The 27,933-nt window shown below is 37.7% G+C and overlaps 1 protein-coding gene across 3 annotated transcripts; it reads right to left on the reverse strand.

The window, feature by feature from the left end:
• Positions 1-946: 946 nt before the first annotated feature.
• On the reverse strand, positions 947-27,910 carry LOC117296448 (transient receptor potential cation channel subfamily A member 1 homolog). Of its 3 annotated transcripts, XM_033779388.1 has the most exons (26): positions 27,158-27,910; positions 25,134-25,719; positions 21,032-21,200; positions 20,013-20,314; positions 19,679-19,888; positions 19,362-19,455; positions 18,945-19,140; positions 18,274-18,457; positions 16,950-17,063; positions 16,611-16,699; positions 15,894-16,040; positions 14,479-14,590; positions 14,147-14,283; positions 13,617-13,738; positions 13,306-13,437; positions 12,212-12,241; positions 10,633-10,763; positions 10,028-10,163; positions 9,541-9,722; positions 8,808-8,981; positions 6,935-7,043; positions 6,067-6,158; positions 5,390-5,620; positions 4,712-4,780; positions 3,972-4,157; positions 947-2,710 (listed from the first exon to the last, which is right to left on the reverse strand). In XM_033779388.1, exons 1-26 carry the CDS (start codon positions 27,229-27,231, stop codon positions 2,528-2,530), a joined length of 4,191 nt encoding a protein of 1,396 aa, XP_033635279.1. In that variant the 5' UTR covers positions 27,232-27,910; the 3' UTR covers positions 947-2,527. The 3 variants fall into 3 exon arrangements, with proteins under 3 accessions (XP_033635279.1, XP_033635280.1, XP_033635281.1); XM_033779389.1 differs by lacking the exon at positions 12,212-12,241 and having other exon boundaries at positions 27,158-27,909; XM_033779390.1 differs by lacking the exons at positions 12,212-12,241; positions 27,158-27,910 and having other exon boundaries at positions 25,134-25,912.
• Between the last annotated feature and the right edge of the window lie 23 nt (positions 27,911-27,933).

Consider the following 27,933-nt stretch of genomic DNA (forward strand, 5'->3'; position numbering starts at 1 on the left):
GCAAAACCCCTCAAATCAACATTTTGAGAAAAACAAGTACAAAGATGAGCTGTTTTGCCATAAACACAGGAAGAACCTGTAAAAGCTGAGATAGGACATTTATATTTAAAGGAACATAACAGAATTGGTTTTGCTAACAAAATATGTGGTGGCAGTGTAAGCACTCTATGTAATCCACCATTACATGAACTGCCAAATGTGTAGAAGTTTGAGATCGATCGGCCATCTGGGTCACGAGAAAATAGTGAAAACCGATTACACATTTTGCATGACATCGATGGAAGAAAAAAAGGAATAAAACGCTCACTGAGCGATAAACTCAGTTGGGATTCAAACCAGCAACCCTCACTTTATAGAGAAGATGCCTGACCTACAGTGAGTAGACAACATACAGTTCTTATCACAGTTAACACACACAATATAGTAGTCTTAAGGCCGAGTTATAGTCGGTCGGGCGATGGAAATCTTGACGTGCGATCAAAAAAAGACACAGTTTTTAGGCCTCAGCGATGACTATAAACTGTGTTTTTTAGGATCGCGCGTCAAGATTTCCATCCCGCGACCGACTATAAACCGACCTTTACATTCCCAATGCAATTACTATTAAATGATTTACGCCTGGATTTCAAACATAATCAGTTGTCATTGAAGATTGCTTTTTCATTTTCCACAAGTTTGTCCAATCAAAGAGATGAATATCATAAAAACCCTGATGTGACCCTTGACGATGTGGTCTTCCCAATACAAGAACTAATTTACAATACATCGTTCCTGGAATACATTACTGAGGTCCGACTGTTTGATCAGAGTGTTTTTACTTGGCAATGTTTGAATACAATGTGCATAAAGGAATTTAGTTTGATACAGAATACATGTTGCAACTTACATAGAAATTAACTCAAAGGATTGCTTGTCTAGATACAAAATTATTGTACTCAAATAGTTATTTTTGTATATCATGCAATAGACTAGTCAATCCAGCTTCAAAGTTCAGTTCAGTTCAGTTCAGTACAACATTTATTTCCAATTCCTCAATCAATAGGCCTATAAATACAATGTTAGCAAAGTGATACACAAAATGCAGGAAACTGAATATCAAAATGAGTTGTATGAGATGGAATGTTGATTAGAGATAATTAAGTTCCACAAATTAAAGACAATAAACTAATTCAACAAAATGAATCTCCAGATTAATATGGAATGTTCCTGGATAAACCAACCAACTTAAACCCTTCAAAATCCAATTGCATGTTTTGTTTGATTCCATTGGACTGAGGATTGCACTACTGGTAATCTGATTGAATGCTTTCCTCATCAATGTCTAGTGTTAGATTATGTGATGAAGAGTGGTGCAGGATTCTACCAGTAGAAAATAATTCATGGGAGCCATGGTTGATGCAATTTAAGTACAATGATCTATGTACATGTAGAAGGTTTAATGCATAATCTAATTTATAGACAGTGATTATTACAAAACCTAAGTTAGTGCAGCTGCTGAAGTCACATCATACTTAGAACACTACTATAAAAAAAATGTCTCTACAACTACTGCCTAAAAAGTGAAAATTTCAAATATTGAAATATATTACTTTTCATGAATCTCATGATTTGCTTAAATTGGAATCGGGATGATAAATTTTTTATTATTATTAAAAGTTGTTTATGAAAATGTATGATATTTAATTCCTTCAATTTCTTACTTCGGATAAATCTCTCTGTTAAAAAAATACTTGTATGTTATACAATATATAAAAGCCTTCACTTATTCATCATAAACTTAAAATGCATCCAAAATATTTACATTTTGTTTTGGTTTGATGTAATTTTGAAAATATGTCTTCACCAAAATTGGGCTGGAATACTTTTGTTTAAATGGTCCTGGAAAATAATTGGAAAGTCTCATAAGTATAAAAAGAGTATCTGGTTTTTGGTCTATCATGGAGAGTTGTGTATCTGGGTAACAAAAACAGTAGGAGCTTACGCACCCGGTTTCATAAAGCTGCTTAAGCACACAAACTTGCTAAAGTTTACATCGTTACACGTGAAGCCCCACTAATATTTTGCTTAGCAAAGAAACTTGCTAAGGCATGTTTTCTGCTTTTAAACAGCTGTATGAAATTTGGCCCAGGTGTCAAAAACTAACGTCTTATAAAAACTTGAGTACTTCAATGATTTTGTAAAAAGTCTAATTTGTTATATGACAGAAGACCAATTCTAGTTTCCATATAAAGACATAGATGGGATGTCATGAATATCTACATTTACATGTGATATAAACACCATGCAACAGTAAACTAACCCTTGATATTGACCTTTACTCCCCAACTTCCTCTTGAACTTTACTCCCCAACTTCCTCATGACCTTTACTCCCCAACTTCCTCTTGAACTTTACTTACAACTTTCCCTGACCTTTACTCCCCAACTTTCTCATGACCTTTACTCCCAAACTTCCTCTTGACCTTTACTCTCCATCTTTCTCCTGACCTTTACTCTCTCTATCTTTCTCCTGACCTTTACTTTTGACCTTTACTCCCCAACTTCCTCTTCTGCCTCTCCTTCTTGCCAGTCTACTTCCTGTTTCTTGATGAGAGCTTCCAGCATTCCTTCAATACGATCGTTCTGAACTCTTAGCATCTTCAGTCGATATTTCACATTCTTCACAGTGTCTGTCAGATCATCTTGCTGCATTTTAATTTCCTCAAGCTTTGTCTACAACAAATTAGCAAGAAAACAATTTGATATCCACATCTTCTTTTCCCTGATTCTCAAACATCACTCCCTATGTATTGCTTATTTTGATGGATGGGGTGCTGCAGTGAATAACAGGCAGATGCTTGGAATTACACAAGTCTATCTGGTTTGATGTTTTGATGGGTTCTTTGGTTATTGAAGGCTCTTTGACCATATGGGTTAAATCGTGTAGATCACAAGGACATCAATTTCAGGTATGCATCTTCCATGAAGATAGTCAGCAAGATGGCGAGTAACAACAGGTCTACATCCACTGGTATATAGTTTGAAATACAGTTTTTCAGTTAACACAAAGCAGTATTCTCTCCAAGTAGTAAGGCAACCCAGATTCTTAAACACCTACCTGAGCGGAATGTTTTCAACGGAAATAATAATAATAATAATAATAATAGTGGCCTCTTATAAAGCGCTCAGGTCCGTCAGGCATGACGCTCATGGCGCCGTACAAGCAAAAATTTACACAAATACAAAACAGAATAAAGTACAATAAATATCTATACAACAATTAATGACACTGTTACAAGACTAACTAAGTTAGAAATGCTGGGGTGGATTTCACAAAGAGCTGGGACTAGTCCTATCTCGAGTTAGGACGAGATACTAGTCCTAACTCGGGACTATCCATGCAATTTGTATAAATGGTATTGTAACTTATTTATAATGCACTTGTTCACCATTTTAATGTCATTTTGATATGTGTACATTTCTGAATTTTTCGTAATTATCGATTAAAAAATCAGGCCCCAACCTAAAGGTTTTGAAAAAACTAAAAACACTTCTGCCGTTGAGAGCGCGCGTCGAAGGACAATGCCGCTGACTTCATTTGTGGGAGTTTGCTTTGTTATACCTCCATGCTGCAACAAAGCGGCTTTTCAAATTGGAGCTCCCAACTATGACGTTTTGAGAGTGATTACGTAACGGGGCTTTTCGCAAATCTCTCAGAAAAAGCGCTGGATAAGGGCATTCGAAATGATTGTTTTTTTACACAATTGAAATCTATTTATAATCATATGACTCAATTTACTTATTCATTGAAAACATTTGAAGTGAAATTCAGCAACATTCACGACTTGACATTTCCGTTCAAGCAGGTCTTTAACTTTACTGGAATGCAACAGTTAGGATATAAACATACATCCCAAGTAAACAATCATGTTTAACAGCTATCAATACAGGAGTTTCCCTTGGTAATTGATTACAGCGATGAGTGTTATCTTACCATGGGTGGATTGAGTGCAGTGTTTATAGCATCACCAATAAGTTCTTCCCGTCCAGAATACCATCTATAGAACTTTGCCCAAATACTTCTGCTTTGTTGGTTTGGATAAACAGTCAGTTTCTTCATGATTGAACGTCTCCACATAAACCTCGGTAAGGCTTCCTGTACCTCCATGGCTAGGTTCACCTATCCAACACACAAAATAAAGCTGATTTATAAACATGTTGAACATTCCAAAAGTAAGCATAACACTTGTTTAAAGGAAAAGTGAATCATGTTAAAGGATTGTGTCCACCATGACAGCAAATCAGTTCAAAATATTACATTGGTCAGTTTTGCAGACATAAGTCTCATTTTCGTGACCTGTTGTTACAAAGGTGTTCTAGCTCACTGGACTCAATTTATTGTGGCAAAGTAATCAGGGCATGGGATGATGATCCTTATGCATGTGTCATAGAGCAACTTGGAGCAACACACTTCTAGTATTACTTCTCTTCCCTCGGGGGTGGCATCATTAAGGGTAGTAGGTGTTACTGTGGCATAGGCCGCATCAACTCAAGGGAGCTTGGATGGGTTAAAGGAATGAAGCAACTGGAACATCACCCGGTTATGATGTTCAGTTACCATGAGCATCAAACATCATGCAGAAACTAAATTTATATTTCTAGAGAAAATAAGCAATGTAGAAAATGCTAAAGGCCACCAGTGAATTTGGGTATAATAAGGATCTGCTGACTGACCTGCATACCAAGGCGTTGCAACTTTGCTTGTTCCTGGACACCTTTGATGTCATCTACAGCCAGACCAACCTACATGTAGGACAGGAGGAAAAAGTGTACATAAATTCCTGTTCTAGACTTGGTTTGTGATGATGTCACATCATTCACCTTGCCAATTCTTTCTATTCAGTGGGCGTTTACTTTATGGGGTTTTCAAGGGCAAGGGTACCAATGTGTCGTCTCCTTGGTGAAGGGTGCCTCTTTGAAAAAATGTGAGATTTCTGATGGAACATTTCAAGGGCCACAAGGCAATGACCTGGGGCAACAGAGGCAATTCTGAAGCCTCAACCTGAAGACTACCTTAACTTCTTGTTTTCTTTCAAGGATGAAATCAACAGTGGCATCTATGTAAGTGGCCCTTAGATTTGTGACTTACATCTAAGCTGGTTATTACTGTCTTCAAGAAAATTTGAATCCCAGATTCTCACTAATCAATCCATGGCAATGAGTTTGATACCTTACCATATTGCATGGTCCATTTCACACTCAGGTTATCTGCTATTTTAAGCTGTGCATCAAATATACACTGATAGAGAAATTGAGAACAGGGCATTATCCTCTTACTAAGCCTTCTTGCACTTTGAACCCAATTGAGATGTGAAAGATTCACAGAGAAAGCATATTATTAAAATTACTCACCAGTAAGTTCATGACAATGATTGACAGTAGAATGACAAAGATGGTGAAGACAAAGTATGTAACTTCCTTGTAATGAACCTTAACCAAGAACAGCTCCTTGGCATTGCCTTCTTTTTCTTCATAAGAAACGTCTAGATAATCCAGTTGGTGGAAGATGCCGTCAAACTCAAACTCTCCTATCATCATCACAAATGTCTTAAACAATGAGTAGTGAACACGATGAAAGGGTTCCTTTAAAAGAAAAATATTAATTAGCTGTTTAGTTCCATTATTCTTACTTATATTACATATAATGGAACCAAGGATGAATCATAAAGGAACTTAATCACTGTAGCTTGTAAGCATGAGGAAACCTGTAAAAAACATGCTTGCCATCTAAACCAGAAGAAAAACCTACGTCAATCCCTACTGCTCCACGATAAGTGTTTTAAAATTAGTTTTTTTTTGTGAGCACTTTATATAGCAATCCTCGTAGGGACCTAAAATATAATGAATGACAAAGAATTTTATGGAAGTAGTTTGCTCAAGGACACAAATGTTATGACCGAGACTCGACCACAACTCTCTTTAAAAACACCTGAGAGTCTGGTTCTCATTACAGCTTGGCCACGACATGCCATAATCTGTAACCTTGTATCAAACAATACTTTCAACTGTACAATTTTAAATGATTTTACCTGGTTCATGAGCAAGGCATAAAAAGCCAATCCAAAGGCAATGATGAAGAGAAAGAACACAATGGCAAACTGCAGAAAGGTCTTCAACACATCTGTACAAAAAGATCAACATCGATATTGCTGAGAACGAGTTTAGATTCATTACCATGTGAGGCAAGATCCTAGTAAATTCCTCATGGGATCAGGCAATACCAACATACTCAGAGTCCAACAGTTTGGCTGCTGAGTTACCATATGGTGTATGGTTTTGTTAGAGTGTGGAAGGATCCTAGTAAATCACTCATGGGATCAGACATACCACCATAATCAGAATCCAACAGTTTGGGTGCTGAGTTACCATATGGTGTTGGGTTTTGTTAGAATGAGGAAGGATCTTAATAAATCACTCATGAGATCAGGCAAACCACCATAATCAGAGTCAAACAGTTTGGCTGCTGAGTTACCATATGGTGTTGGGTTTTGTTAGAATGACAAGGATCTTAATAAATCACTCATGAGATCAGGCAAACCACCATAATCAGAGTCAAACAGTTTGGCTGCTGAGTTACCGGTGTATGGTTTTGTTAGAGTGAGGAAGAATCCTAATAAATCACTCATGGGATCAGGCAACCTGGCAAACCACCATAAACAGAGTCCTATAGTTTGGACATTGAGTTACCATGGAGATTTATAAATCATCAGAGCATGAGTCTTGAATTTAAAATGTGTGCACTACCAAGTCTGACAACTGCCCCTGAATAAGTAGACAAAACAGACTAGAGTTCCACGGGTCATTTAGTTGGTAGCACTGTGATATAAAAACCAAAAATAACATCATCTCAAAATGAACCAAGTAGATTAAGAATTCTCGAACTACTACTGTACCAACCTGTAAACATGACAATATAAATGCCAAACTGGGGGAACTTTCTCAGGAATAGGATAAGGTTTATCCATGCTAAGAAGACAGCCACAGCGCCACACTGCCATTGCCAGACCTGAAAACAAACCATTCCATCAACTAATGAATGTATTGCTCAGGTGTTATTCAAAATCTACATTATGGAAACTCAAGGGAACATATTGGCAACAAAATCCGAACACAATTCAACTATCCTGAATTTATGTAACATTTAACTTTGATGTTTCCTTCAGAATAATTATTGACTGATCTAGTTCTGAAAGGACAACTAAAAGATAAAGGTTTGAATGTTAAGCACTGACACTAACGTTACTTGCAACCAAGAACTTACATCCTTTCCACCATTCAAAACATTTTATCTGAAAATACAATATGATACTCTAATTTCTGTTCTAACAAAAGAAGAACGTTGGGGATCTGTTTCAGTGTGTATTAACAGCTCGATGATTTTCATTTAAAAAAAAGACAGAGGACTCCTTAAATCCCTCCACTGGCATCCCGTAAAAGATAGAATTCTCTTCAAAGTATTTTTGTTTGTTTTTAAAATGACCAGACGCCATTATATATCAAGGATTGCTTTACCAATTTTTGCTTACCATTCCTGGGACCCATTGCAAATCTGGCGATTCGCACATTCACTGTAACTGCATCCACAGAATGGAACAACGTCCTTTCTTTCATTAAAGCTGCAAAATTTACTTCTGAAAACACATTCTCCCTGTTAAAGCTTTTCTCTTTTTCTCATTCTTTTCAAACCTTGTATGTAGCTTTTCCGGTAAGATTTCCTTATTAATTGTGCATTTTTAGTTTTTGTTAGCGCTTTGATGTGGTTTTCTACGGGGAATGTTTCTGTATACCTGTTTTTATTATTATTATTATTATTGTTATTGTTGTGCAACCCACAAAAGGGGCCTACAATCCTGGTGAAAATGAATGAGAAACATGACAATAAATGTAACCTTAATACATAAAGCTGGTGCAAAGGGCCATGCACAATGACCAGTGGTCAAGAGGGATGAAGGCCCAGTAAGATTGACCAGGATAGTAAAAGAGTACCTTGATATTACCAACAATGACCAGTGGTCAAGAGGGATGAAGGCCCAGTAAGATTGACCAGGATAGTAAAAGAGTACCTTGATATTACCAACAATGACCAGTGGTCAAGAGGGATGAAGGCCCAGTAAGATTTGACCAGGATAGTAAAAGAGTACCTTGATATTACCAACAATGACCAGTGGTCAAGAGGGATGAAGGCCCAGTAAGATTTGACCAGGATAGTAAAAGAGTACCTTGATATTACCAACAATGACCAGTGGTCAAGAGGGATGAAGGCCCAGTAGGATTTGACCAGGATAGTAAAAGGGTACCTTGATATTACCAACAATGACCAGTGGTCAAGAGGGATGAAGGCCCAGTAAGATTTGACCAGGATAGTAAAAGGGTACCTTGATATTACCAACAATGACCAGTGGTCAAGAGGGATGAAGGCCCAGTAAGATTTGACCAGGATAGTAAAAGAGTACCTTGATATTACCAACAATGACCAGTGGTCAAGAGGGGTGAAGGCCCAGTAAGATTTGACCAGGATAGTAAAAGAGTACCTTGATATTACCAACAATGACCAGTGGTCAAGAGGGATGAAGGCCCAGTAAGATTTGACCAGGATAGTAAAAGGGTACCTTGATATTACCAACAATGACCAGTGGTCAAGAGGGATGAAGGCCCAGTAAGATTTGACCAGGATAGTAAAAGGGTACCTTGATCTTACCAACAATGACCAGTGGTCAAGAGGGATGAAGGCCCAGTAGGATTAGACCAGGATAGTAAAACGGTACCTTACCAGAGTCACAGAGACACATGCTGCACCAGACTCAGTGCAGTCTGCTCCGTCCATGTATGGATACGATACTCCAGATAGAGGTAGCACAAACAAGATGGACAGTATGTAGATAAACCATTCAAGTATATTCACAAAGCCAATGTAGTTCAGTTTCTGATGGTACATCTGGACTAGCTGTAAAATGAATGGGAGACAGAGTTCCAACTTAAAAATAACAGGTACTGTTTCTATAGCCCAACAAATATAAGATGGATTTATAAAACTCAATACTTTTAGTTGCCAGTTCATTATCCTATCATGCACACATTAATTCTCTTGTTTTAAGTCTTTTCAGATTGTCACTTGCAAACATTCTGTGCAATAAATGCATTCAACAAAATAAAGTCTTAAATTTCTCAGTACTGTGATCAGGATTTTTCAATATATGTTTTGTTTTGTGACGTTTTGGGGGAACTAACGACACAAATCACGAAATTGCTACCTGACTTGTTCTACCCCCGAGTCTTCATTTCCAAGCTAAAGAGGGCGCACTTCAAGGTCAAACTATGATAGGTTGTGTGTAAAGACTGATGCCACTACTTATGTTTTTCCGACTATTTTTAAAAAGCCCCATACCCAAAGAATGTTTCAAATCCAATGACACTTAAAGCTGTGGTTTCGGAAGGACCTAAGTTGCTATCTGTGATAAGCAGCAGACCTTGGTAATGTAATTATTAAAGTAACTCGACCTTACCTCCTTTAAGATGTTGAATCCTGATAACCCAATGATGACCCAATCACCGACTGTTCCAAATATGAAGTGAGTAATGGGATTGAAACCCATTTCCCAACGCTTCTTACCATCTGTATTCCAAGTGACTGTCTTATTGTCCTCCATGTTGAAATAAAAAGGAGGTGGGTTCGTTGTCACATAACCTGCGGAGAGAGGCAAAAAATGGTATTGTTGCAATAATTATTAATTAATCAAACAAGGGATTGAATAACATAGTGGCAAATTAAGTCAAACAGAAAAACCAATTGATCATTTAAAAAAAATTACTTCATCATTTTATAAAAGATGTACAGTATATTTTAATGCTACAAATATCACACACTTGCACTTCATAAATAGGGATAAAGATTTGTACAACAAAACAAAATACGTACAAATAAAACCTTTATAAAATAAAAAAAAAAATAAAAAAAATAAAAAAAATCCCAAAACCAAACAAAAAACAAACCAGTCAAGAAGATGAGGTATAGAATGTAAAACATCAGTGATATGTAGTAGAAGAATCTGCCGTAGCTGTCCCATTTATGCTGAAGTAAACTGGTGACTAATGGATGACCTAGCAACTCATCCCGCCTAGAATTAACCTACACAAGAAATACAAAAACATATAGAAGGGGAAATGTTTGAATAATAAGCAGCTCATACTGTCACCAGAAAATACTGCTCGACTTAGTTGTTTGCTGAGCAAAAATCAAGGCACCAGAAACTTAATGTAATTTTGGCTTGAAACCTATTTCTATTAAGCAATACTTTTTGTTGGTTATCAGGCTAAATGAAATTGGTCCCAGGTGAGGTGGTTCTACTGGTTAAGACATCTGATCTAGAATGTGGAAGGAAGGTCAATGGTTTTAATTTCACCAAACAAGCCATTCGATGTTTTTAATCCGCATTGACTCGGAATACGCCCAGTTACAGTTCTCATTCTATACTGGTGTAACACAAACTCTACTATATTGTACCGATAAATTATTTGCTTAAAAACACAATTTCCTGTAAGGTGTATTTGTCTATCAACTCAATAAAGAAGACACCAAAAACATTCATGGAACAAACCATTATCGTCAGGGGGTGGTTCTTTCTCAAGATCTCTGCATCTGTTGTGTAAGGAGTGGCAGAGGAAATCAGATTTCCATTGTCATGAAACGGCGAGTCATCAGATCCTCCAGACTTCTCAGATGTGTTATCTAGAGAAAAAAAAGAAGAAGATAATTTCAATTATTTCATTCATTCATTCATTCATTCAAACTTACATTTATTTCCATACTTGGACGAAAGCTTCCTAGGGTATTTAATTAACTGCTGGTTTAGATGAGGGAAAGGTTTCCGTATGGCGCCACCACTTTTTCATTCAATATGAAATAATATAGTCTCTAATTTACCTCAATGAGATATCCCTTTTTGTACAAATGAGTGAAAAAGTGATGGCGCCATACAGAAAGTTATCCTAGATGAGTGTTGAATTTATCAATGATTAGGTCTTCAATGGAAATAAATGGTAACAAACAACAAATTTCAGTAACAAATGAAAATCACAAGACCAAATACTTTAAAGGCTTACTGTCAAAGCACACAACGACTTACAATGACTTTACGAAACATTCTTGTTTTCTACTGGCTTACTTGCTGCTTATTCATTTATTACTAAAAGATGTGTACAATATCCAAGCAGCTGACAACGAGGATCATATTGAAGTATATAGCCATACATTACAAAACAGCAAGTAATTGGCAAAAGAAAACGGGATTACATCGTCATTTAATTAACCATGCCAAGAAATTGATGCCAACTCATCTGTCCTTTGTATAAATTACTTTTTTCACATAGCCATTAGCCTACAAGCAATTCCTTAAAATCAATGGGAAAACAAAACGCTACAAAAAACTACAGTGACATTTAAATCATGCTATTCAACACTCAACACATCAAAACAAAATTTTTTTTTCTTGTTTTCTTTTTTTTTTTTTTTTAGGGGGGGGGGGGGGTGGTTTTGTGGAATGTATACCCCTAAGGGGGGTGCTGCACCTATTCAATGAAGGTATTGGTTGTGTGTTTGCATTTGAAGCGGTGAGAACCTGGTATGTTACGAGTCATGGGTTATGGGTCATTGTCAATACATATTCTCAAAATAATGCTTGGATTTTCTAAGACATTGTGAGTAAAGGGGCACTTTCCTGTAACCTTAGCAACGCCATGGCAACACCATAGCTTTATGGCAACTCTACTGACTGGTTTTGAATTCCTTTCAGCTATGGTTTATGCATTAATTACCCTTTCAACAAAACCTGAACCAAGGTTTTTTGATACCATGGGGGTTTGTAAAGTTGTAGTACTATTACTCTCTTGAAATTTACAACAGGAAAAGACATGATAGACAAAATTGTACAAATAAAATATTACACAGCTCAACATGAGAGATACAAATACAACAGTGAGAAACACTAGCTAACAAAGGTGCAAGCAATACTATACAGGCTATATTATCCTATCAAATGCAGACCATGAAATTAATACAAAATCAAATATAATGACCAAAACTACCAAAGCGAGCAACTCAACGTTAGGGACGAGTTTTAGAATTGCTTTTTGGTAAAAATCAAGTCACAAATGAACTGGAATGTCACCATCGGTTACCTGAATCAAAGTGCGAGTGATTTTTACTTCCTAGAAAGGCATTTAGTTAGAGAAATAAACAGGCAATATTATTCAATTAGTTGAGTTGAAATATAGCACATCTGACTTTAAAGTAATTAAACACAACTTATTTCTGAAACAAAGTACAATATTCTTTTTAAAAACCTATTTTTTATGAAGCATAAAGCTAAACAGGGGCTTGTGTTTATCTGAGGACTGTATTTTCTTTAAAGTTGTAATTATTTATGCAGAAAATGTTCTTGGTATAAAACTATGTGATTACAATAAAGTGACAAACACACAGTAAGACCATGGTGGGATGCAGTTGTACAGTAAATGTCATGGTTGAGTGGTCAAGTGCACTGGAACCATGTTCTGGTTGAGTGGTCAAGTGCACTGGAACCATGTCATGGTTGAGTGGTCAAGTGCACTGGAACCATGTTCTGGTTCACAAACACACAGTAAGACCATGGTGGGATGCAGTTGTACAGTAAATGTCATGGTTGAGTGGTCAAGTGCACTGGAACCATGTTCTGGTTCACAAACACACAGTAAGACCATGGTGGGATGCAGTTGTACAGTAAATGTCATGGTTGAGTGGTCAAGTGCACTGGAACCATGTTCTGGTTCACAAACACACAGTAAGACCATGGTGGGATGCAGTTGTACAGTAAATGTCATGGTTGAGTGGTCAAGTGCACTGGAACCATGTTCTGGTTCATTAGAGTGCTTTCATGCTTTCTACCTCTCTTTTTATTTCTATCCATCTGACTGTTTTTTGTTACACCAATATTTCTGTTACACCAATATTTCTGTTTGTGTGTTGTCATTTGTCTTTTCGAGAAAGACTCTGCCAGGGTTGAACAAAACCTGGTTTGCAGCTTGAAATAACACAATTTGTGGCATTAGCACACCATGTTAGAAAAGAGTTTGATATGGACCAAGTAATATAAATGATAACACTCTTGTTGCTATACGTATCAACCAATCAAAATAAAGAATTAAAGTTTGCTTGAAGATAGTTATTATTGTCCTGCTTTCAGCATAACCCTGTTTGAAAACGTTTCTTGAGGAATCAAGGTGAATTCTCTTACCTGAAGAATTATCATCCCACTTGGAGAACATATCATCAAGGAGCTCATAGTCAAATGTAATGCAATACTTGTAATGCTCAGGTGGGTAGTCATTCTCCATCAAACACTTATTGAAAACCACCTCTGCAACATCTGAAAGAAAAGCAAGATGCACACTTATAAATAAAACACATTTCCACAGGCAGTAAGGGGTAGGGGCCTGGACAGTCCGCTTGGCAACACCTAATATCAGTAGGTATCTGTTTTATAAAATGTTCATCGAGAGGAAAAAGAGAAACAATGATACCGTTTTAAGTTGGTGTATTTCTTACCTGGCATCTTCTTGATAAGTTTTCTCATTGGAGTCAACCTCATCTTGGTATATTTATCCTTGCTAACTGAGCACATTGCATGAAGCCAGTTCTTCAGGCCGATAATAGCGAGGGCAACATTTCTACAAATGGAAAACGATAAAATGGTTGAATGCGAATTCTTGAAGTAATCCAACCATCTCCACACAGTTGCAACTGTGGAAACTCTGATAAAAATAATGTCGACGTGATATTTAAAGTAAACAGAAGTATATAGGATTTGAGGCATTGCATGGTGAGGTATCAATGTATATTTGGTTTGCAGTAACACCATGTGTATCTACTTGCCAGGTAGAGTTTGTTCTTAGAGGACTGTCTTTCTTTATTCTACTACCATGGAGTAGATTTACCCGAAGTAGATTAAACAGAAGTAGATTAAACAAAAGTAGATTTATCAGAAGTAGATTAAACAGAAGTAGATTTATCAGAAGTAGATTAAACAGAAGTAAGTGCAAATTTATTGTTGTTGGGTGTAATTTATTTAAACATACTGATGTCCTTTGTCGACAGCCAAATCAAGGCAGTTGCGATTATCGGCATCCTTGAGCGATAGATCAGCTCCCCAGGTTGCAAGAAGCTTCACCATCTCAACATGGCCATTCCTGCAAGCTAGATGAAGAGGGGTCGTCTAAGGAAATAGTAAATAAAATCATAAATTAAGGAAATAATCAAGAAGTCATAAAGTATTATAACAATGTGACAATGTATTAACTGATATTCATTGAAATGATCGGAAGTGTCAATCGTTACAGTAGGATACAAAATTACCGCAATTATAGCAAGCTGGCTTGTAAAAGAGAAGATGATAAGTAAGTTATCTAACCTTGGATTTATCAATGGGATCCACAGGGCTGTCATTCTCTAGGAGAGCAGTGGCACACTTCACCCATCCATTGGCAGCAGAACAATCCAATGGAGTCCATAAGGTGTGGTTTCTAATCAACAACAGAAAGAAATGCAATTCATTATGACTCAGATTTTGAAAAAAATGCAGTATTTCTTAAACCATAAATCCTTGAGAAAATGAGCACAAAGGTAACCATGTAGCCAACTTTTATCAATATTAAAATATACTTGGGTAAATACCAAGAATGCCTCAAAAGCAAACTTTATCAATGTAGCTCAGAAGCGTCACAGAATAAGGATGCTTGCTTTGAACTGAAACGCATTGTATATATAAGTAATAAAAATCAAACTGCCTCTAGCCACTGGGCTAGCTCAGTGGTCTAGTGGAAAGACATCTGCTCTAGCAGTGTAAAGGTCATGGGTTTGAATCCCACCGGAGTGATTTGCCAACACATAGGATTCAAACTGTCTCTAGCCACTGGGCTAGCTCAGTGGTCTAGTGGTAAGCCATCTGCTCTAGCAGTGTAAAGGTAGTGGGTTTGAATCCCACCGGAGTGATTTGCCAACACATAGGATTCAAACTGCCTCTAGCCACTGGGCTAGCTCAGTGGTCTAGTGGTAAGACATCTGCTCTAGCAGTGTTAAGGTCATGGGTTTGAATCCCACCGGAGTGATTTGCCAACACATAGGATTCAAACTGTCTCTAGCCACTGGGCTAGCTCAGTGGTCAAGTGGTAAGACATCTGCTCTAGCAGTGTTAAGGTCATGGGTTTGAAACACACCGGAGTGATTTGCCAACACATAGGATTCAAACTGCCTCTAGCCACTGGGCTAGCTCAGTGGTCTAGTGGTAAGCCATCTGCTCTAGAATGCAAAGGTAGTGGGTTTGAATCCCACCGGAGTGATTTGCCAACACATAGGATTCAAACTGTCTCTAGCCACTGGGCTAGCTCAGTGGTCAAGTGGTAAGACATCTGCTCTAGCAGTGTTAAGGTCATGGGTTTGAAACTCACCGGAGTGATTTGCCAACACATAGGATTCAAACTGTCTCTAGCCACTGGGCTAGCTCAGTGGTCAAGTGGTAAGACATCTGCTCTAGCAGTGTTAAGGTCATGGGTTTGAAACACACCGGAGTGATTTGCCAACACATAGGATTCAAACTGTCTCTAGCCACTGGGCTAGCTCAGTGGTCTAGTGGTAAGCCATCTGCTCTAGAATGCAAAGGTAGTGGGTTTGAATCCCACCTGCGTCATGTGGCTGTGGAAATATATCGGTGTAAAAAGAGTATAAAACAAATAATAGTATGGGTTCATTTACTCATGGGATCCCTGACTTCACTGTGTGAATTAAACCACTCAGATACAATATAGGATGGACTGATTTGCTTAATACCTTGCTTCAATATCAGCACCAGCTGCAATTAGAGCTAGCACACACTTCGCATGACCCTCTGTAGCTGCTAGATGTAACGGAGAATTAGAGTTTTCATCTTCATCATTGATTCCTGTAATGTCTTGACGTACAAGCTCATTTAGAGTGCTGTGAACAGAAAAAACATATCTCAATAGAGGGTTGCACTGATGGGAGGAAAATCTTATCAATTTCTGCTGGGACTGAAGAGTGGAGAAAAATGCAATTAAGACAACAACATAAGTATTGCAGTAGTGTAAGACAACAACATAAGTATTGCAGTAGTGTAAGACAACAACATAAGTATTGCAGTAGTGTAAGACAACAACATAAGTATTGCAGTAGTGTAAGACAACAACATAAGTATTGCAGTAGTGTAAGACAACAACATAAGTATTGCAGTAGTGTAAGACAACAACATAAGTATTGCAGTAGTGTAAGACAACAACATAAGTATTGCAGTAGTGTAAGACAACAACATAAGTATTGCAGTAGTGTAATTGAAATCTCTCACAAATCTTCAGCAAACTGTCAACTGTACAAAGTGATCCATTTTGTAACTAACAGGTTTTTTTTTTTTGAAAGCTGGTCCTTTCTGTGGCTGAAGCTGATGCTTTAAATAACCTCACTAAAAATAATCTACAAAAGAAAGACATTACAACAATGCTCAAAAATGCCATAAGCTTGATATTTGCTTACTGGACTCGTCCATGCTTAGAAGCAAGGTGCAACGCTGTCTGCTCCTCCTCATTCTTAGCTTCAAGACTTGCTCCTCTTTCCAGTAAAATCTATCATGAAAGTACACAAAAATATCACCATAAATTGAATAACACCAAATCAACCGAGAAACTGGTATTAGCTGTTGCAAACAACTTACCAACCAAATTGACCCATGGTTTAAAGACAAACAATAGTTAATGGCCTGGCAATTTCGACCGACCCTAAAAGAGTCTTTCAAAACTGCTCATTGTATGGCAACAAATTGCTTCTCACTTACCTCAAGCTCACATAATTAATGTTAAATGATTAAGGTGGTACCTTGACTATTTGGATGTAACCTTTCTCAGCAGCAATGTGTAAGGGTGTGTTATTGTAGCGATCTGATTCCATCAATAGCTTCTTAGCCTTGTGTTTACGATGGTCAAGCAGAACCTGCAACCAAAGAAAACAAATTCAGTTCTCTTTTTAGATAGTTTAATTAGATTTGTTTGTTTCTTTTACATTCTTGGCAAACGGCCAAATTAAAGTAAAAACTACAGTTCATACAAAAATTAGTTTACATACAAAAAAGTTACAATATAAAAATATACAGCTTACAATGAAATAGTTCAAACCTTGATCTGCAGATTGGCTTTGAAATAGTTCAAACCTTGATCTGCAGATTGGCTTTGAAATAGTTCAAACCTTGATCTGCAGATTGGCTTTGAAATAGTTCAAACCTTGATCTGCAGATTGGCTTTGAAATAGTTCAAACCTTGATCTGCAGATTGGCTTTGAAATAGTTCAAACCTTGATCTGCAGATTGGCTTTGAAATAGTTCAAACCTTGATCTGCAGATTGGCTTTGAAATAGTTCAAACCTTGATCTGCAGATTGGATTTGAAATAGTTGAAACCTTGATCTGCAGATTGGCTTTGAAATAGTTCAAACCTTGATCTGCAGATTGGCTTTGAAATAGTTCAAACCTTGATCTGCAGATTGGCTTTGAAATAGTTCAAACCTTGATCTGCAGATTGGCTTTGAAATAGTTCAAACCTTGATCTGCAGATTGGCTTTGAAATAGTTCAAACCTTGATCTGCAGATTGGATTTGAAATAGTTCAAACCTTGATCTGCAGATTGGCTTTGAAATAGTTCAAACCTTGATCTGCAGATTGGCTTTGAAATAGTTCAAACCTTGATCTGCAGATTGGATTTGAAATAGTTCAAACCTTGATCTGCAGATTGGCTTTGAAATAGTTCAAACCTTGATCTGCAGATTGGCTTACAATGAAATAGTTCAAACCTTGATCTGCAGATTGGCTTTGAAATAGTTCAAACCTTGATCTGCAGATTGGCTTTGAAATAGTTCAAACCTTGATCTGCAGATTGGCTTTGAAATAGTTCAAACCTTGATCTGCAGATTGGCTTGGTGGTATATTGCCCAGCCTTTTACCCTGGTTCAAATCCCACCTTAGACAGAGCCTCCAATTTGGATAACATTTTCAGTCCCAACCTGATGATTGACTGGTTTTTCCCTTCTAAAACTTAATATTTCTTCATTGTTTTCTCTACACAGGTATCTTCAGCCTATTGCTTGTTGCTTCCTTGGTTCAAATACACGAAAGAATAAAAATAAAATTAAAATAAATTAACTCAGCTTACAGTTAAAGCCTGGACTTCATTTTCTTGAGCAGCCCAATAGACAGCACTCTTTTCATGTTTATCAACAGCTCGAATATTTCCACCACGTTTAAGGAGTTCAGCTATTGTTGCACTGTGTCCATTACTTGCAGCTATTAGCAATGGGGTGAAGTTGTCCTTATCACGTCGCTCTAACTTGGCTCCACTGTAACAATAACACAAAATTTCAAGTGAATTGATGTAAGCTACAACTGTAGTGGCGTGTTGAACTCAAGGGCACCAAACTCAAATTCTGGTATTTCTGATCAGCAGAGTGTGGGTTTGAGTCCTGAAACTTTTAAGCAAGAGTTAGACACTTAACCTAACCATCATTGCTTCGTCCTTCGAGTGGGACAAAAAGCCGTAGGTCTTGTGTGTTGTGTAGGGCACATAGAAGAACAGAGTGCAACTACTGTTAAGAGAAGCGGTTCACCCTGGTGTTTCTAGTTTGATTGGCACTTTGATTTGACAGCACCTTGGTCTCACACTTCAAAGCGTAGCTCTGCATACCTTGCATGAAAAAATACTGGGTTCTTTGAGACACCCATCAGGTGCGATAGCTCTTTAACAACTGCCTAGTAATAGTTCATTATAAAGTCGAGAATCCGACATGTGAAGTTTTCTACGAGAATAAAACCTAGTCCAATATGTACCTCTTTATCAGGAACTCTACCACATGCTGCCGGTTGAATGCACAGGCACGATGAAGCGCTGTGGCTCGTTCTGCATTAAGGGCATCAATCCTTGCTCCTCGCTGCAGCAACAGCTTAACAATGTTAAGATGACCAGCTGCTGCTGCTACATGAAGGGATGTATTACGCTGATAATCAAAGGTGTTCACATTGGCACCTGTAAATCAACACCATGTAGAATAGGAGAGTGTAAACTTTGTGAACTATCTAAGACTGGTGTATGGAAAAGACAAAAGGCAGAGAATTTCAACTGGGGGGGGGGGGGGTTATAAAGATAAGATAATATAAAGGTTAAAAATCAAGCTCTCTATAAGATAGATTTGGACACAAGCAAAGAAGATAGTTAAAGATATACATTTGTTTAAAAATATGAGTTACCTTTCTCCAGACACATCTGCACAATCTCCTGTTTCCCACTATCAACTGCAACATGGATGGCTGTGTTCAATTCCACATCACGGTCTGTTAACATCTGTAACATTCACATAATGTGTATAAATCAACTCTCAAAAAACAACACAGTCACAATCTGCTTTAAAGAATAATAGCAAACCTGTAGTCTTGTTTTGATTAAAAGTAAAGTGAACAATGTCATAGACAAGAAAACTGACAAAAGTTTTCGCCAAACAGATTGCATAGAATTTGCTTCATATTAATTGCTGCCAGCCATTAGGCTACTATTTCATGATTTTTACCTGGCTCAATATTCCTTGGTTCTCCCCAGCAGCGAACAACAGTTGGACGATTTTGATATGGCCTTCTGTGCAGGCAACTAATAATGGGGTATTGTTCTCCTCATCACAGCATCTCAGTTGCGCCCCTTTTTCGATCAGCATTTTGGCGACTTCCAGGTTGCCATGGGTACAGGCCATATGGAGAGGAGTCATTAACTGCTTGTCTACTGCCTGTAGGTTAAAGGTCAGTCAAATACTTCAACTTGGTTTATTCAACTTGGTTTAACTATGGCATGTTTTATTCGTATAGTTTTTTTAAAGAAATTGAGAAAGACTATTTTAAACTGAGAAATACCTCAAATAGAATTTTGTTGGAAGAAAGAAGTTCCTTTGCAGCGATATCATTTCCCCTCATAGCAGCAAAATGCAGCGGACTTTGACCATAGATATCTTGTGCATTTATATCAGCACCAGCAGACTGCAAGAATGTAATGATACCAGTTGTTTCATCAGTAGCATCTTCATCATCCTCATCATTGTCTTCATCACCGCCATCTTGACCCGATACCACAACCGTAGCCGTTGCTTTATTAGGACGCTTGCACCGAGCAGCAAAGTGGATAGGTGTTGTGTTATCATCACCTTTGTTTCCAGGGTCTAGGGATCAAAGATAATCCTGTATAATTAATCTCAATGTGTATTAGGATGGATTGATTTGTATTAATATCAACAGGATGAATTGCTCAAATGAGGCTTTGAAAAACGTAATCCTATTTGACATAATTCAGGACGCCCAGTGCACTTACAGGCACCTGTCCTGTCTGTCATTTTGGAAGTCAAAATTTACACAGAGCAATTGACTCCCAAATGGTGGAAATGGTAAGTGCATTGTACGGAATGCGTTCGGCGTAGTGCAAGGGACCAGTTGGATGGCAACAAACCATTTTCACTGTATGATAGTGTGTAGAGCAGTAAATAGTCCGATATCAGGCTTATGAACTTTGGGTTCAACAAACTGCTGAAGTTGCCAACAAGACAATGAACAAACTGAAAGATTCTACCTAAAAAAAACACTGATCACATATTGTAGTGTGTTGTTTCCTTTTGACACGAGATTAAACAACTCCAAAGATTGTTTGAATAATTTGCAAGACTTGAGTACATGTCTAATGAGTTAGGAACAAGGAAGTCATTCAGTTCAAGATGTGGTGCCACTTACTGGAACTTTTGGAGACCTTGCAGGGTGCTAGAAGGCTCAGACTCACCAGGTGAATAAATACATTTTTCTGCTGCCACCTAGCATTCAAAAGTCCCCCGAAGTGAAATAAAGAAAGCTAAAGTGGAGACTCCCAATTGCCCAATAATGTTCTTTACCTGCTTGGTGTTTGATGAGTAGTTTAACAATCTCGATGTGGTTGTAACGTGCTGCATAGTGGAGAGCACTCAGATTATTCTCATCTAGTTTGTTAACACGGCGACGTTTATTGGAGCCAATCTGCTCCAAATATCGCCGCATCGTCTCCACTTCTCCATCTCTGGCTGCCTGAGGAATTAGGAAAACAAATTTACAAAATAATTGTCACTATTTATCCAATTCCAAAAGAGTGTCAATTGGGAAGATTCTCTGCACCAAAAATGATGACATTGTTGGGGGTACATGTATGCTGCAAATGATTGTCATTAATCCTTGCTTTATGATTGTAAAATGGCACAGTAAACATCCAAGACTAATCTTGAACAGCCAGTTATTCCTACAGACACCCACACACACCAACTTATTTTAACCCCATAAATTCTTTTCGTTCATCCATTGCCTGGACTTTTTGTTAGTGATGTCCCTACTGATTTTAGCGAGGTGCCCAGATCCCTTTTGTCACAGTCTTCAGTATCAAGGAGTTGACACAACTTTCTAACTGTCATTTCTGAACAAAGAATGTTTCTTTGTGCTTCCGATTTTTTATAATCAAACATATTATTTCCTTTTCAGTTAAACATCAAGTTATTTAAAAAAAAAAATCTAACCAAATCAAATGAGTGTTTTATCGTTATAGGCTAAACCCAATAAATTAAAAATGATATAGTCTAAAATAAAACTTCTATTTGTTTGTGTGATGTTTTACATGCTCATTAGAGATGACCTGATAATTTGATCAACATACAAATATTTAAAACTGCCATCAATCAAATATGTGTGATAAACAATCTACAAGTAGCCCCCTATTGACCCCTTGCACGCGCGTTACACGCGGCGACAGATGCCACGCTCACCATGTTGGTGGGCAGTTTGGTTTATGTGTATTAATGCCGCGTTGCCTAAAATGCACACTTCACTGCATAACGCACAGCATAGAGTTATATATGAAAACGCACAGTGCAATTGCCCACCAGTATGGCGCATTCAAGATTTTTCTGATGATGACGTCAGGTGAAATGGGTCAATAAACACTTCCCCAAATGAGCGGGTTTTCTATAAATCATTAGTCGCATACTCCTACTCTGACTAAGGACTAACAGAGAAGTAGATGTTCTTTCCATGGTTCTTTCAAGTTTGATTGAGGGCATCAACAGTTTATGCAATGGTAGGATGGGTGATCAAACATAAGTACAACAAGACTAAAATATCAAACTAATAAACCCCAGATGACTGTGGTTCTTCTCTGTATAAGGGTTTGTTTGTATAGGTATAGTCAAACATCCCACTATCTCAAGGGGGCCATTGTACATGTATAATGTGTGGCAATCATAGCATGCTCAATCATCAATGCTCAGATTAATGAGAAATGGAATTTGGTTTTTAATCATCTAAAGTGGCACCATCCATTTTTTGCTGTTTTATAAACATTTTTAATGAATTTTGACAGATCATTGCTGATTTAAATTGAAATGTATAAAACAACTTTCGCATTCATGCCAAGGGCGATGCACAAAATACACAATCCATGTGCAGAATTATAAATTGTGAAGCAATGTTAATTAACTACCACTAATCATATTGCATCCACTGAACACTTTTATCTTTTCTGAACCTTGATGTAAATGTAATACAGAACTGAAATCAATTTTTGGGGGTCAAATCGGCCTATAACTTCTTTTTATTTATTATGTACACAGATTACCTTGTCTTACTAACTACTCTTATTAAAATTAATATGATAAGTATAAAGATTATTTTCCTCATGGCCACTTTAATGTGATTAATTTGTTCAAAAGCTGAATGCTAAATCTAATAGTGAATCCTTTTATCATGCAGCATATAAGCCTACTTTGAATTAATCATACTGATGGCCAGAACCCATGTATCTAAATGAATTGGCAGTTGGCCTACATCACGTCCATTCATGTTACATTTGCAACCTGTTTATTTGACTAGACAGTTTGTTGGTATGTTCAGGATATGAACTATTGGTTTCTAGCCCTTTCATCTCACTGAGTCAGAATCTATACACAAACTTTTGTACCCTTGACCTCATAAATAAAAAACACCAAATTGAATAAGTTCAACTAATAAGCATAAAATTGAAATCCGGAACTAAACTGAAACAAGTGTAAAGTAAACAGCGAATCCTATATAATCAGTTTTTCAAAAACTTTTATTTATTATTTGTTTTCCTGTAGTTTTTCTGTGCATGGCAACCATTTTGCATTTGAATGGCAGCCTTTGATTTCCAGCGTTTCAAATACAACTTTGTGATTTGTATCACTTAATTTCATGGTTATTGTGGTTTTTAATTATACTTTGTGTATCTATTTGTGTAAAGCTACCAAGAGCTTGTTTTACTATAGTATTATTATTATTACTAATTTCATTGTGAATATTAGCGTTTTCGTTGTTATGAAATATGCACCCATGGTAACAAATTGCAGGTAGACAGGATGTCATGAATTTTCAGTTCACAAATATTTTAATGACAGTTCAATCTAGTCATAAACAGGCAGGCATTATGATATATTATCATTTTCCATACTGATTGCATTCTATTGATTTACTGGGTGGATACCAGAAGGTATAAACTGCATGTTAAACCACCTGCTTATATTTTGAAATCATTAATTGGGTTTACTGACTGTACATGTATGCAACTGTCACTATGGTACAATTTAGGTCAAGTTTATTAGACTCACACAAAACTGACTTTGTACAAAAAGTAAACAATGTAGAGTAGGATACAGCGTTTTCAAATGCCAGTTAAACACATACTATATGAATACCATTTAAAAGTCCCACCACTGGTCTGGCTGACTAATTTAGTGTTGCAAAACTTCCCTATTTCATGTGGAATATTGACTTGTAAAAAGCTAACGGGCTAGTGAAATAACAAGTTATCCTGCTTGCTAGTTACTAAGAAGATTAAGGGCAAACCCTGTATCAAGGGATGCATGGAGGAAGGAAAAGATCAATCAATTTTCAATGCCATATTTCCAGGTTATTTGATCTCTTACTTTAACTTGTATTTAATGAGCGTCTTCCCACCTTAAAATAATATTTTTCAAAAGGAGAAAATGCAATAATGTGGAAAACACAACAGTTACCCTTCCTCAACACACTCTGTACTCCAAGGCATTAGTAGGCTATATGATTCATGATTAGAATGAATCACATTTTCCATGCAGGTTGTATGCAATCAGGGTTTACACAGTGATGGGGCATTTTATCAACGATCAATCATTGATATGAAGACAGTAAACCAGTGGCAGCTTGGTCAGTGATGGGGGGATTGCAAAGTAAAATGTTAAATGTTATACTACTGTATTGTAGATCACACTCAATGACTGTATTTTCGTTTACAAACTGTTTGGTTAGTTTCTATCGAAAGTCACTTTTCCAGTCATAAGGATTTTCAAAAATTCTTATCAGATTTCATTTTGGCTTTGGGGTTGTCATGGTTACTTTTTATTTGTGATATAATCAGAATTGATCCCTTGCATGCACGTCACACGCGGCGACTGTGCAACGCTCACCATATTGGAGGGCAACAGGTTTATGTGTAAACGCTTTGTGGCCTAAAATGCGCACTTCTACCTTACATACACCCCAACCACCGCCATCCCAACCCCGACCACGACCCCACCAGCTTTCCCCAGCCTGCTCCATGAATATCATACAATAAATACAGTAATGACAATAATCACACAAAAATTGCATTTAATATAAAAACTAATTCAAATCACAATATGGTTCAAAATACTTTTTTAAGCCTCCCGGGGTAGGCCTACAAGGGGTTACCTACTAATTGACTGGGTCGATGGTCTCGCAGCTGGTATGAACAATTATAAGTGTTGCTGCACAGAAAAATGTGTGTTCCAAATGTGTGCAGTGAAACTGTTTTCAGTTAGATATGTTTTAAATAATAATCGGTCAATTTTCCAAAGCAGACTGCCTCTTTTTCATTCATTCAAAAAACAAAATAGCATCTTTTATGATTGCTTTCGGTAACAAATGAGTGAATCAGTTTTAGTTTATTTATTATGCATATACCTGATGTATACTGATGAGATTGGCAAGATCTTCAGTACTTTCAGATGCTGCCAGTCCTCCTCCTAGACCATCTGCAGCATCCAGCTCTGCCTGTGTGGGCCAGTTGGGAGCATACTTATTGGCTCTACGATTCGAATCATCATCACTATCTCCACTTCCATGCCGTCTCCGCCATGCACCCATCTCCACCGTGTCCTCACGGTCCAGTCCGCCCTTGGATGTCGGCATATTCCCGGTAGATGATGACACGGATGCTAACCTGTTGTCACTACTCTTCGGGGAGCTCTCGCTGTGTGATGGCGATGGCGACGGGGCAACCTTACCAGACCTCACTGTTGACACTCTAGTCGGTCTTAAATCCACTTTACTTATGCTTGCAATACTACCCTTGGACGCAGAAGATCGTATTTCAGAACTAGTAGAATCCTTGGCAGTTAGCCAAGCCTGAGTAATGGATTGTTTTCTTGGTGTGTTTCCCGAAACGTCGCCACAATCACCGGGAAGATCGTCGTCATCGACGGGTGCTGCGTAGGCGATAGGTGGTAGGTCCTTTGCTGCTTCGGCCACAAGCAATGCCTCTGTGTCACTGTCACAGGAAAGATCAGAGATAGGGCAATTTCCTTTATTATCGTCCTGTGAGAATATCTGGCTCATGACCTCTGCTGCTGAATATTCAACGGCTAGTTGTTATAAATTAGGCGTGCCAGCTAAAAATAACACGATTATCTTGTATCTTTCTCTATGGTAATATGTAACACCAACATGATGGAGAACGGAATACCGAATTTACTCAAGCGTTAAGTTATGTGGGTCATGATTGGCAACCTGCACGGGACACCTGCACTGTGTGCTGTAGTTGCACTCTGGACCTTTGCTGCAACGTCATAGTTAGACTTGACCCAGTCTACCATCGTTTATCAACTCGTCTCTTTTGTGTGCCCCCCCCCCCGGATTATGGTATACAAACTTAGATCTTATATTTAAAATAATAGACAAAAGGTTTTGCAAATTGTCCCAAACTTCCATAATTTCACAACCCATCCAACTATTGCGGACACCGCACTGTTTAGTGTTTCCATGGAGGTATTGTGTTACCATGGAGAACAAAGGCTCATCCAACTTGACCTTCACAATAAAAGCTGAGGGTAACTACGGGAAGAAGAACAAAATTTAACGTATTAATAATTGTTAATTTTAGCTGATGAAAAGGACAATATATCAATAGTTGTTCCATAAGTTTAGTTTCCAATGGAGGTAGAAAAAGACAATAGCCAGGTTTAGGCCCTATAAAATGCTCGGCCATCATTCATTAATCTAACATGTGAACATTTAAATGGATCAGTTAATATGTCCACGTATATAGAGGGTAGGAAGAGTAATCTGTTAGAAACAGACACGTTTCTCACATTGAAATGTTTTTTAATCCCTCTCTCTGAAGTTATCATGGTCATTATTTTTCGGAGTAAGAAGGCTTAGGCAAATTGTGGCAAGTATAGTTTTTAAGACAGTGGACACTATTGGTAATTGTCATGTAAAAGACTAGTCTTCTCACTTGGTGTATCTCAACATATACATAAATAACCAACCTGTAAAAATTTGAGCTCAATCGGTCGTCGAAGTTGCGGGATAACAATGAAAGAAAAAACACTCTTGTCATACGAAGTTGTGTGCTTTCAGATGCTTGATTTCGAGACCTCAAATTCTAAATCTGAGGTCTCGAAATCAAATTCGTAGTACTGCTTTCTCGAAAACTATGTTACTTTAGAGGGGGCCGTTTCACGCAGTGTTTTATACTATCAACAGCTCCCCATTACTCGTTACCCAAGGTTTTATGCTAATAATTATTTTGAGTTACTACCAATAGTGTCCACTACCTTTAATTATTAGAAACGTTTACGTCCCACCATATACACCACCCTCAATGCAGTTTCCTTTTTTTTTAGTTCCCTCTTTTGACTCGAATAGTTTCTCAAACTAGGCAGAAGTTATTCGTTTCTATTTGTTTTGCTGAACCCTTATCTTACCTGTGTGCTATGTGACCTCTACCACCGCGAGCCACCCTCAGAGGCCTCAGGATGACTTCTTCATCTTCCTCCATTATCACACACGAAATTGCCTCCTCGTCTAAACAAGAGAATTACTGTAGAGTGCAGTACAACATCCTCCCCACAGCATGGTGTGTTTATTAACAAACCACTATTTATTAATAACTTGATATGATACCAACAAGTGGAGTTTGATCACTCAGCTCATCTTGGTTTGGAGTGAATGGAGACGATGAGGTGCGGAAAGATGAATCTCCACTCGCTATTAGGGAGCGTGTGAAGGCATGCACTATGTGGGTGATTCTCCTTATTATCCTCAGTGTGACGTCGTCTCAGCATCGCACACATATTTTATCTCATTTCGCTTGATTTACAGATTGTTCGCCCTCAATGTGAAGGTTAATGCTTTCGGCAAGTTCATAATCAACATAACCATGTACATTATTCATTCCTCTGAGTCAGTTAGTACATAATGAAATGCAGTCTCTTTGAGCAAATTGTCCGCACACGACTAGAGAATGTACAGCTTATGAATTGGCCTAGAAACTATCATCCTCAAGAGTGGTCTCCATCGCACCCTTGCACTTCGCCATTATCGGCCTGCCTCCTTGCAGTTACCATAGCAACTCTATTGATATGATGCCGCTGAGATGATTATGATCGCAATTATGGCAATAATGACACCATCCACTGTGGACAGTTATCGTTGGAAAAAAACATCCTGCACTAAATGCAATAAAATCATGACATTTAAT

The sequence above is a fragment of the Asterias rubens genome, chromosome 11, assembly GCF_902459465.1.
Source record: "Asterias rubens chromosome 11, eAstRub1.3, whole genome shotgun sequence".
NCBI lineage: Eukaryota > Metazoa > Echinodermata > Asteroidea > Forcipulatida > Asteriidae > Asterias > Asterias rubens.

What these genes read in the sequence shown, in the direction of transcription:
- LOC117296448 (XM_033779388.1), bottom strand. Translation starts at nt 27,231, where the DNA reads ATGGAGGAAGATGAAGAAGTCATCCTGAGGCCTCTGAGGGTGGCTCGC. An exon ending in GTTACATCCAAATAGTCAAG is followed by an intron (nt 16,700 to 16,949) that starts GTACCACCTTAA and finishes CTTTCATGATAG; the next exon opens with ATTTTACTGGAAAGAGGAGC. An exon ending in ATGCCTTGCTCATGAACCAG is followed by an intron (nt 5,621 to 6,066) that starts GTAAAATCATTT and finishes TTTCTTTTAAAG; the next exon opens with GAACCCTTTCATCGTGTTCA.